General features: G+C 38.1%; 1 protein-coding gene and 1 long non-coding RNA gene across 3 annotated transcripts in view; one reads left to right on the top strand and one right to left on the bottom strand.

Moving 5' to 3' along the window:
• Window positions 1-442: 442 nt before the first annotated feature.
• On the top strand, window positions 443-8398 carry LOC136846589 (uncharacterized). The gene is made up of 2 exons (XR_010855455.1): window positions 443-772; window positions 6241-8398. It is a non-coding gene; the product is annotated as an uncharacterized lncRNA (long non-coding RNA).
• The window catches only part of LOC136846588 (uncharacterized), a 26673-nt gene continuing 23097 nt past the window's right edge, over window positions 8382-11957 (bottom strand). For both annotated transcript variants that reach the window (XM_067117454.1, XM_067117455.1), the window contains exon 5: window positions 8382-11408. In XM_067117454.1, the coding sequence (XP_066973555.1) occupies window positions 11251-11408 (158 nt within the window). In that variant the 3' untranslated portion in view covers window positions 8382-11250. The remainder of the gene's footprint in view (window positions 11409-11957) is intronic.

Here is an 11957-nt window from a genome sequence, read left to right as displayed (position 1 = left end):
TCTTGAAGTTACCCTTGAAACTGCTCCTATTTGCCAGCCAGTTTTCTTTGATTATTAGATGGCCTAATGCATCCAGGTTTATGTTTTTCCCGCTGTTCTCATTGCAAAGTGAAACGATAAAAGCAAATTTATGGAAAGCCTGTATAATATTCGTAAATTAAAAACCCTCAGATATATAGAATCAACAAACATAACCACATTAATTTTGCATTAAAAAATGACATCCGTTTTCAATATATAACGTTTATGTAGTTTCCTTAGTTCCGGAGACTTTTACCGCTGTTCTCAGTGCAAATGAAAACAGTAAAAACAAGTCTGTGGAAAGCCTTTACAGTTTTCATAAATAAAAAGCCCAGGTTTATATAGATTCAGCAAAACATAACCTATTAATTGAAAAGAACTTCCATTTTCTGTGCATGAGGTTTACTGGCTAAGATTCCTTAGTTCTGGAGACATTGGCTATATCAAATGTAAACAAATGCCAGTCAATCCTTCAAATGCTCGTCAACAATAATTTGCCCTTAAATCTGCAAACTTCCGGACACGTTTTTGGATAAGATGCTCAGGAGGAACCCGACGAAGATTGAGCTGAAGCTTGACGACCTTCAGGAACTCGAGAACAAGATTAAAACGGAAGCAGAGGCTAAGAAGTCGTCCAACGACAAGATCGAAGGGAGTCCGACGACCTTAGAGACCCAGAAGACCCGACAAGAAATTATCGAGGAGAGGATCGGGTTCAATCCACGGCCGAGGAGACCCACTTGAAGCTGAGGTGAGAAAGTGGTCTTTTTAAGCAATGTGGTCCTTGTAAGCGAGCCTATGTGGTCTTTCTAAGCCATGGAAATTAATGTTTAAGGTATATTCAAGGCTATGTACCCGGTCAGGGTACTGTGTCAGAATCCGAGGTCAGTTTGACAGCCGAGGTCAGTATGACCAGAAAACGGGATTATCGGTGGTACTGACCGGAGCAGCCCAATATGAGCCCGTTGCTGTAGATTTTAGGGGTAGCCTATCCTCATTAAATTACTTTAATTTTAGTTTGACATTACACTTAAGCTGTATTTGGAACCTGGTTTATCCTAAACAGGTAGAATGCAGTGTGAAGGGTCACAGTTTATTGGGGGGGGGGGAGTTGTCTAGGGGTTGGCAAATCCCCCTGTTGCCAGGTTAGGGCACAGCATCCAAGGGTACGTTAGGGAAAGGTAAGTCTGATCAGCTCATATTCCCACGTAAATAGCCTACCTACGATAGTGACTTAGGCCGTCACTTTAGAATTTGGGTATGCTTTCCAGACTGAAAAATGACCTCGCTCTGGACTTTGCCTGGAAGGTATTTTCATACTGTACTCTTGAGAACAGTGCCATGGAGTGTTCCTTCAGAACCCATTATTTTATCATTTACCCAGATGTTACCTACCTTTCAATTGTGCACCACTGTTTTGGTGCTGCTATTGTATGATATCTACCGAGCTATTCGCAACACACCAGAAATTAGGATGCTGTCTGCCAAACATCCCAATTAAGGCTTATGGCAATTACTTCCTCATACTATATACAAAACCATTTGATCCCCCAGGGGCTGGTACAAAACACTGCAAAACAGTGACTCACCTATACTGTTTTGCCATGGTTAGTATTAGCCCCTGAGGGATCAAATGTAGAAAACAGATGGAAGATATCATACCATAGTGGCACCACTTTTTTCATGGGTAGCACATGGTTCCCCAAAATTTTCTTGGGGCAAGAGTAGATCGGTCCTGGTCATTTCGGCCATAAGTCACTTAGGCCGTAACATCCAAAACAATGTAAGACGTTATATTTATGATATTTACTATTATGTTTATGGTATTTACCATTATTATTTCATGTTTTACGTACATCCCCAAGGGGCTGGTACTAAATACGGCGCCCATTTTGCACGTAAACGTGCTTACGGCCGAAACGACCCGAATGCATCTAGATAGGTCTCCCGCTGCCTCAGAACCCTGTGCCAGGTTGTATAGAGGTTACAGGAATCATTGGCTCCTTGCTCATTCTCATGATGGGGAACGTGGTATTTCAGGGGGAAAATTCTATTTTTCAGTCAAATGTAAGAATATCCTCTCATCCAAGAAGCACAGTAGCCAGGTATCCTACATAAATACATGAAGGGCAATGGTTTGTATTCATGTAGGAACATAACAGTAGGATATATCAGATTTTTAAAGTATTATGTATTTTTCGTAAGCATACAAATCAGATCCTTTTATTAAAATCCCACCTCTACTACCCAACATAGCCCTTGATACCTAAGGAAAGTAGTGCTTTATGGCAGATGAGTTGGTGTCTTCCCCCACCAAGTTGCCTACTGCCAGTTATTAACCACTGGGTTACAAAGTTTAGATGACTTGTTGCAGCTTATGCTAAGGAATATTAGTACATAAAAGTCTCCAGTTTGTATGTGGAAGAAAAATACAAATTCTTTGAAAGTGTTTCATTTTTACATTACTGCATAAGCGCTGATAATCATGACAAGAAATAATCCTTCATCTTATCATGGGTTTGAGTTTTGGAAGAATCTCTTTATAATAAAACCCCCATTACTATATTCCTCTTTATAATAAAATCCCCATTACTATATTTCACTACATATTGGATGGTATCTACTATAAAGAACTGTGGTGTAGTAACATGCTTCTTTAGTGAAACAGATAAGAATTTTATAATTTTGATGATGCATGAGTATGTCAAATCTGAGTATATAAATGGATGAAGTAAGATGATATGTATGAACTAATATGTTTTATATATCCTTTGTGGTAGCTCTTCTTACCCCTCACATTACAGGCTAAATATATATTAAGCACTCCCCGAGACCGAGCTAAATATAAGGATGCCAATAAAAAAAAATCAATGGAAAGAGGAAGATATGTGTATGCGTATGGTGTAAGAAAAAAAAATTCTAAAAAATTTTCTATACCATCCAGGTCAAGTTGAATATGAATATTTCCAACCCTGTGCTGGGCCTCTTTTCCACAAGACAGTCATAAAAATATGCTAATTTTACCAAGTTATAAGCATTTTTTCTGATATTTTTTTAAGATTTTATTTTGTACAATTATAATTACAGCTCATACAGTATCATAGTAGATAAGAATTAAAAGCAGTAACAAATTCTGAGTATATTTATTGTAAAATATTTAAGAGACATTCTGGGTTTGGGAGAGGCAGTATATTCTCCCATGACATCTCAAGTCAAACTGGTATCCTTCTCTCCTTTATAAAGCTACTTGACTGGCCATGTAAGAGTTGCCAGAGGTCATTTATGGCCCATGGAAGTGATCTGATAACTTTTCTTGCAAAATTTGTTCAAACTGTTTGGCGCAAAATCTTAAACATATATGTACATTACCCAGACTCCACCACAAAGATATATGTAAACATATACAGTAAACCCCCCGTATTCACGTTCTCACGATTCGCGGACTCACATATTTGCAGATTTCTCTGTGGAACATATCTACCCATTATTCGCGGAAAATTCGCCCATTCACGGTATTTTTCACTGAGAAATATTCACTAATTACTGTATTTTCATATCATTTTCATGACTAAATGCACTTTTTGAGATAAAACTATAAAAATACTCAGGTATAAGCATTTTTAGAGGGGTTTTAAGTATTTGCGGATTTTAGCTATTCGCAGGGAGTTGCAGTACACATCCCCTGCGAATACAGGAGCTTTACTGTATACAGTATGTATGTTACCCGTCCACAAGGGGTTAATGAATGCACAATACTTTCTGATCACTGTATTTTGACATGTACTGTGAATTTGCTGTTATGTTTGGATTTGTTTCCTGTTAGTCTCTCTAGACAGCACAAAACAAGTTTATCTTGTGCATTCATTGTGATCACATTAAGCAACTTTATTTATCCTTGTACTTTATTTTTGCTTAAATATAGGCTGTCTATTACTGTAAACTAACATAGTACTGTGAAAATGAAAAGGCCCATAAAAATACAATTTACACATATTAACCATATATTTTGGATACCAGAACTTCAGTATCCTTGATCACTGGTGAAATATAGACAATGGTAAGTGACAATATTCATATGGCATGTGCAGGTGTGACTAAACGATGTTAGTGGTATGTAGAAATCAGTTGACCTGTGATGCAAAAGGGGTCAGTCCTCTGTGTTTTGGTCCTTGTTAGCTCTCACCTGTGTCGAGACTGGAGGGGATATCTGCTGGGACACCTGCTTGAGAATAGGTCATAAGATTAACTGGTCAGTGAAATCCAATTTCCAATGTCCTCCTGACAGGTTCATATTGATCTTTTGACTGATGATGGCAGATTCCAGAATCTTCCTTTTGTACGGGTAGCTACTGTTAAAAACCAGCTTGGCCCAACTCCAGTTTTGTTATTGGCCATACCGTAAATTGGAGTGGGGCTGAGCTGGGTTTTAAAAGCAGCTGCCTGTACAAAAGGAAGATTTCCAGAATCTGCCATCGTCATTCAAACTAACAATATGAACTTGTTAGGACATTGGAAATCTGATTTCACTGATGAGCCAGTCTAAAGACCTATTCTCATGCAGGTGCTCCAGCGGATATGCCCACCAAGCTTGACATAGGCGGGAGCTAACAGGGGCCAAAATAAAAGGGATTGACCAAAATAATCAACTTCTACACACCACCATCATATGACACATGAATACTGTACTCTTGCCATTTACTTCAGTTGTCCAAATACCTGTGTGTATGGCTGCAATGTGTATATAGTGTTTTTATGGGCCTTACATACTCCCTACTTTTTGAAAAGTGTTGCCAGGCAAAATAAGATTTACTTGCCAGTTGACAAGCCTTACTTGTCAATGTCAGATTTAAAGCTGCATATCAGCACCAGTACAGACTCATTCATGAATTTGAACTGTAGGTATCCAATAAACTACAAGCATTCTTCCAAAGTTTGAAGAACTTTTACTTGTCAGTATAAAATTTAATCTTGAAGTCTTAGTTTGAGCTAGTAAAGACATGATGAAAGAAACATCACACAGGAACTAGACTCCCAATATCATTCTTGTACCATCTTGTCCTTGGTCAAGTTTCAGTAAATCCCCAAACTTACCTGCTGTAGGGTACTTTACTGTACCATTTCTTTCCATAAATTGTATGACTTTTGATGATACATTATATATAGATGCTTATGTATATACATATACTCAAGTACATGTATTAGAATTTACAGACCAAGATATTCACTGACAGTGGCTACTTCATTCACACTTGGAATACATTGTCTTTTGACAATTAAAAAAAAAAAAACTTGTTGGCAAAGTATTCAGGCCCATTCTTCAACAGACTGTTCTCTCAGTAAGATAAGTACTGTACAGGATTGTCAGCATCAGTACTTTCTAGTCCTTTTTCAGTTTTAGAGGCCATTATGGAAAGTGCCATTATTCAGATTTTTTATGTATAAATTACAGTCCACAATATCATCTTGTTGTTTGTTGGCCAAAGGTGAGTGATCTGAGCCCCATCCTTTGTTTCCTTGTTTCTAAGGAATTGAGGGAATAATTTGTTGGATCTAATTCTCTTACAAACAAGTATGTACATATTACATTTAGAGAACAAATACAATTAGGGTAGTCATAGAAAAAGGGACTTCACTAAAGACCCCTTCAATCTAATTCAGGTTATCTAGATGCTTCATACTAACTTTATGGATGCTCAGGTCCACTAGAGTAGAGTTCTCAAACCTAAATCAGAGGTAGCAAAATTTATTTGGCATTTTCTGACAGGTTTTTCATATTTATAAATGCATTAGGAAGTTTTTGAGACATATTATACCTCATAAATACAAGAAGGTCCCTTTGCTTAGTAGAGTGCAAGAAGAAAAGGGAAGCTTGCTGAGTTTTGAGACATGCACTTTCAGTAAGGTTACTTACACAGGATATTTAATTGCTATCTGGTCTGCTTTTGACACCCATGAAATAAAGTAAGATATGAAGAGCAACATTTCTTATAAATTTATAAAAGAAGATATATTGTAATTTTGTTTAATATGTCATTCAATTTCAGCAGGAATAATTCTTTAGGTGCTGGTCTGTTCTTAATTATACAGCAAATAGCGAGTAAAATAGACCAGACTTTTTTTTCACATCAGCAGCTGATGCTAAATTGTCCGTCTATGAATTTAATTATTTTGATCTCCATGAAAATTGATTTGTTTCTCATGTTTGATTTTTCTTTGCAGGTACCAGAATGGTGCTCATAAACAGTCACTCCAGCTTGCCATACCAAATCACTCTGTACCTCAATGGATGGTATCTAACTGCCTTTTTAATATGTGAGCTTTTGTTACTTATTTTTAAAACATCTATACTTCCTTACCCAAAAGGAAACATTGTGGCTGAAGTGTTTCTTTTATTGTTTTTGGTCGGTACTGAATCTGTAAGAATATTTATGGGGAAAAAAGGTAATCTCATAGAACAGATCATGCCATTAGCATTATCTATCATATTCACAGCTCCATCTGTGCTTGCCATTTTGTATCTTTTATTATGGCAAACTTATGTGTTGAGAATTGAAGTCATCCTGATTTCTATTCAGCTAATATTTCAAGCAGTAGAATTAACATTTGCTCTCTTAGGTATAGTTACTATAAGTAAGTCATGAGGATTGTCCTAGGTTATGTTAGTGACCTATTTTGATGTGCCTGAAGTTTTTTATACAACCATTTAATATATTGTGAAGCATTTATGTACAAATATTTTTGAGTGTTTCAAAAGCCGTACTATTTATTTAATATTTTTATTGCTTCCAGGTGATTCAAAGTGCAATGCCAAATGTAGTTGATAAGCAGCCACAAAAGGTCTAAACTTTTTTAAGACCATTCAAGTGTGCATGTAATTTGTGTGTGCATTTTTATTTGTAGTAAAATATTCCATTTCATGTTAGAATTTCAAACAGTTTTGATTTGAAGAAATGTTTTTGTTAAACCAGTGGTGGATTTACTGCATACAAGGGGTGCCGGTGCCAGGAAAGCAGCATAAAGTAGCAGAAGAAAATGAATAACTGTAGTGTTCTGTACAATTATCATTTCTCTTTCTCTTGATTAATTAGATGATCCTGATACAGTATACAGAAGTATTCATTTTACCAGAACTCATTACTTCAAGATAGTCTGAATGAGCACTAAGCTTCATTTTCAGACATGCTCCAGAAGAAGAATTTGCACCCAACCGCTGTACATCCAGGCTCCATAGTGTCTCTAGTGGTAGAAAATGTCTGCCCTTCAAAACAGATATTTTGGTTATGCTCTCCAGAATATATCCTGTTTCCTCTTTTTATCCTTATTTAGCATTTCCTCTTGATATTTCATATTTTTGCCTTACTAATCCTTAGGTGGTGCTAACTTAATTTTTGGATTTGTGGTGAGACATTAAGAGAATTGTGTTATGGTTAAGTCTGCTGAAACCAGCGAGTGTTTTAAATCTGCAATTGTCAGTGTTAAGCCATACTTTCCCATTCATTGTTGTGGTTACATATTCGAGTTTACCTATAAGATTTTGCTTGTTTACAAACTTAAATACTAAATTGATTATTTAGCCAACTTTGCCTTTTTTGTATTTTTTTATTTTTTCACAAGTAATTTTTGCTAGGTCAATGTTTTTCTTTTTGTATTATTGTACCCTGCTTGATGGTGCCATTTATTCGGTTGGTTCTCTGGTTGCCATAAGCAAAGTCATTGCAACCTCTAAACAGTGCCTTGGTCATTTTCACACTATGGTCTTATGTAGTATCTATTTCTGTGCTGTGTGGAAGAATTAAGCGAAATACTGTTTTAGTTTTTGGATCTGCCCTGCAAGGCACATATCCTATTCAATGGCTCCTTAAACCTCAGGACTTCTGGATTTCTAGACACTTCACGCCAGTGTAGAGGCTCCAAAGCCTTGGTATGTCTACCTCTCAGAGCAGCAAGTCCTTCCACACAATTAGCTAAATTTGTTATTCATAAACATGAAATTGTGCTAAAATTAGCTTATTGATTTTGATTTTTTTTTTTTGGGGTTTGGCCACTGTGGACCTAATGTATAGACAGACAGGTGTGAACTTTTTTCTTCCTCTGGAGCACATCTGGTAATTGAAGCAGATTTGCATTCAGTCTGCCATAAGTGTTGGGTTTGTATCAAAGTTTGGAACAAAATTGTTGTGTAAATTTTTATGCAATCCAGTTCTAAGCCGAGGTAATTTAATTAATTTTTCATTGTAAAGGGTGATGATATTCTCCTTCTTTGGTCTTGGAAATAGGCAAATGAGTAAATCATTGTAATGTAGTGAACGTGCATAGAGATTGTGATTTTATTTTAGTTTTCAAAGGTTATGAAATAAATGTTTTCTATCCTTTTAAATGAATTTAATTTTATATTTCAGTAATATATTATTTACATGGAAGAAATAGTTTGACATATTACATAGCAATGTCAGCTTAATCTATGTTGACTTAAATATGAATGCAATGACTTTATGCATAAATATGAATGCAATGACTTTAAGCAAGGTAATATGCAATAAGAATATATATACATTTCATGTGGCTGCTAAATGACTGAAGAAAAAATGGTAAAGTAAAACATGTACTTAGCCTAAATGTTGCAAATTCAAGATATTTTGCATTTTTCCTAGATCTAAAACCTGTACTTTTGAAATGGATGTAATGTTGGCAAAATCCAGTTCAGTTGTAGAATTTTTGTAATATGGTGGATAACCAGCAGCAGGTGAGTGAAAGGGTAGGAAACAACTCGCTCATTTGGTGAGAGAGAAAATTGGAGCACATTAGAGGAGGAATTTTGATAGAAAAATCTTCATCCTGAGACACTGTGAATCCTTCCTTACAATATCCACAAGAGAGCTAGTTGTCTTTACAAAACAGCCCACTGCAGGACTCCTCAAGCTACTTATCACTGAAGAGGCTACAGAAAGCCACAGAAGTCAAAAGAGAAGTCGAGGGACACCCAATTCTCTCAGGCCACCCACCAACCAAGGCAAACTGCCAGCATAGCTACCCAACTGGGAAGGCAGCGCAACCTCAGCGAAAGGCAACCCTCCCCGAGGCCTATGTATAAAGAACAGAGCTTCAGTGGAGACCCCAGCAGAAATGTGGCCTTTCAGTCCTTTTGATCATCCCAGCATGCCCACAGATGGAGAAACAGAACAGGTAAAAGAGGAGGATCACATTGAGAAGAATACCTCCCCACCTAAAGCTGCCTCTAGTAGGGGGGTGTGTGTGTGTGACCAGCAAGTGGACAGTGTGGTAGCAATACAAGGCAGAAGAAATAGAAGTGACTGTCTTGAGGCAGGTGTACAGGCTACCCTTCTGCTCCACAACGGCACCATTGACCCTCCAACCCATCCTACAGACAACTTGCCAAAGAGGAGAGCCCTGCCAAAGGAAGTTGAAGTGGTGTTTTAGAAGGTGGTGATGGAGGTTGTGTCAGACAACTCCCCCAGATTTTACAGTCATCCCTTCCTTGTGGAGAGAGCATCTGGGGGGATGGGGCCCAGTAATATACCCTGAATGAGTTCCTGAAACAGAAGCCCTTCTCCATGGAGATGCCCCAATCAGTTCTGGTGTCTAGAAGAGAAGAGAAGGGGACTTCATGATTTCAGTGGAACTGCAGGGTGCCCATCTCCACATCCTCAGCCCCAGAAGTACCTACGGTTCATTGTCAAGGGCATGGCATACCAGTTCAGGCCTTTCTACATCAGCTTTGCAACAGCACTCCAACTGTTCACAAGAGTTTATCTATTGGTCCCCTGGTCACAATCCAGAGGCATCCATCTACAAAGGTATCTGGACAATTGGCTTATCCTCACCTCATTGAGAGAGGAAGTAGAGAAGGCAAGGGACATGGTGCTGAACCTGAGGCAGACCTTGGGCATAGTATTGAACCTCCCCAAGTCCGAGTTGGAGCCAAAGATGTGCATTAAGTACTTGGGCATGGGACTTGACATGAAACTGGTGAGAGCATGCCCCTCACAGGAAAGGATAGCCAAACTCTCTCGAATTCCCCTCCGAGACCTCCCCACTAGCCAAGAAATGGCAGATCCAGTTGGGCCACACCCTCACCCTCGAGACAGTATACCTCCTGGCATTTGCATCTGCTTAGGAGAATTAGGAGCTGCATGACCTCTCTTATGTCATCATCTACTCTGAAAGCCTAAACTATCCAAATCCTAAACTGCTCTTGGCCATAACCTACCTTAAGAAGGGGCTATGAACAGTTGTGCCTTTTCAGGACCAGGTTAACCATAGGTTAGCTGATTGGTGAAAGAATAAGCTCAATAGCCTTCCTTCAACTCGAACAAAATTCAGAAATTTGCTTCCTCCTGGCACTAAGAACCTTTGGGACATGCTTCCTCCTGACATGAAGCCATTCTAAAGCAAGGGTGTTTGTCAGTCCACAGACTGACATGCAACAAGCCTAACAATAGGGGACATGTCCCAGCTTTCCAGTAATACTTTTAGCATATAAGGATGGATCCCTTGGGATGCCAAAGAGTCCACAGCACCTTTGTCTCCTGGGGTTTTCTCAATCAACATTACAGAGGTAGAAGCAGGAACTTTAATGGGAATAATATGGGTAGAAGGAACTGACAAAATACCAGCCATAGCATTGGCCAGAGAAAGTTCCCGTGGACTGCCACCTGGTCCACGATACCTTCATAAGATTGAGCAAGGGAAGAATGGGTGGACACTGTCGCAAAGGCAGCAGGACTTTCTTTGACTTCTTCCTCCTTGACTCCTGGGCTGGACACACTCAACCCAGTTCAGACAGTATGTCCTCTTCACCTCTGCAAGCAGCACAAAAAGGTACGGGCAATCTGAATCTAGGACCCTGGACATTTACACTGATCATTTGTTCTAGAATTATCAGGCATCATCATTCTAGCCACTATCACTCAAAATCAGAATTATACAATCCAAAGTTGTCAACTTCGATCGAGGAAATCCTCATGAAAACTTCAACAGCCATGATGAGCAACCATTACATCTGAACAGGAAGGCATCCAAAGAAAAGGTGGCTACTATTTACTGTGTGAATGGGTCATACCCCATCCCCTTACTCACCTCCCACTAATTAACTACCTTGTCACCAATGCCAATGACTGAACTACCTTTTGCCTAAGGTCCATAGTTGTTGAGAAACAAGTATCCAAAAATAAACCAATCAATCATTCTACTGTGAGTAACGTTAGCACACTAAGACTCTTGTGGTGTGATCCAGAGTTCTATTGAAATTATGTAGATGTCGTCAACTTTTCTATCTCCCATTTTCCATGAATAACCATACTGTATTTTAGTGCTGTTTGCTGCTTGTTGGGCGTGGTATGATGCCACACCATTTCCTTTGCAAGCTCCTGTGGAAAAATGTTTAAGATTAGATATTACTATAGCATTTTCTCAATGTAAATTAATTTTATATATATATATATGCCATAAGATAGATTTTGATTAATCTTTTGAGAATATGGTAGAACTGGTCAGATTCATTATTTCACAATTACTGCCATTTAATAATGATGTCAAGAGATAGTAACAAATCACTGACATGAACAGGTATATATGATCTAGTCCTAGTGATCACAGTTTTGGCTGCTATTCAGCATCCTTATTTACATTAATGCTTACATGAGCATGGACCCAACATATTCCAATATTTATATCAGCTTCATTTAATCTGTGGAATGAATGTTTCAGTATTTATACTGGCTATATATAATCTGTGGAATGAAAACTAATTTGTTCAACATAGGAATTATTAGGACACTTCTGAAGGGATTGTAAAGCACTTCTGAAGTCATATGAAATTACAAATTTCTGTGGTGGCATGTTTTTAATAATTAATTGTTGAACTTAATATTTCTTTATAAAACCCTTACTCTACAAAGTATTGTATGCTACCTAAG

This window comes from Macrobrachium rosenbergii, chromosome 15, assembly GCF_040412425.1.
Source record: "Macrobrachium rosenbergii isolate ZJJX-2024 chromosome 15, ASM4041242v1, whole genome shotgun sequence".
NCBI classification, from domain to species: domain Eukaryota; kingdom Metazoa; phylum Arthropoda; class Malacostraca; order Decapoda; family Palaemonidae; genus Macrobrachium; species Macrobrachium rosenbergii.
The sequence above is the reverse complement of the archived record's forward strand: the minus strand, read 5'-3'. Positions and strand labels throughout refer to the sequence as shown.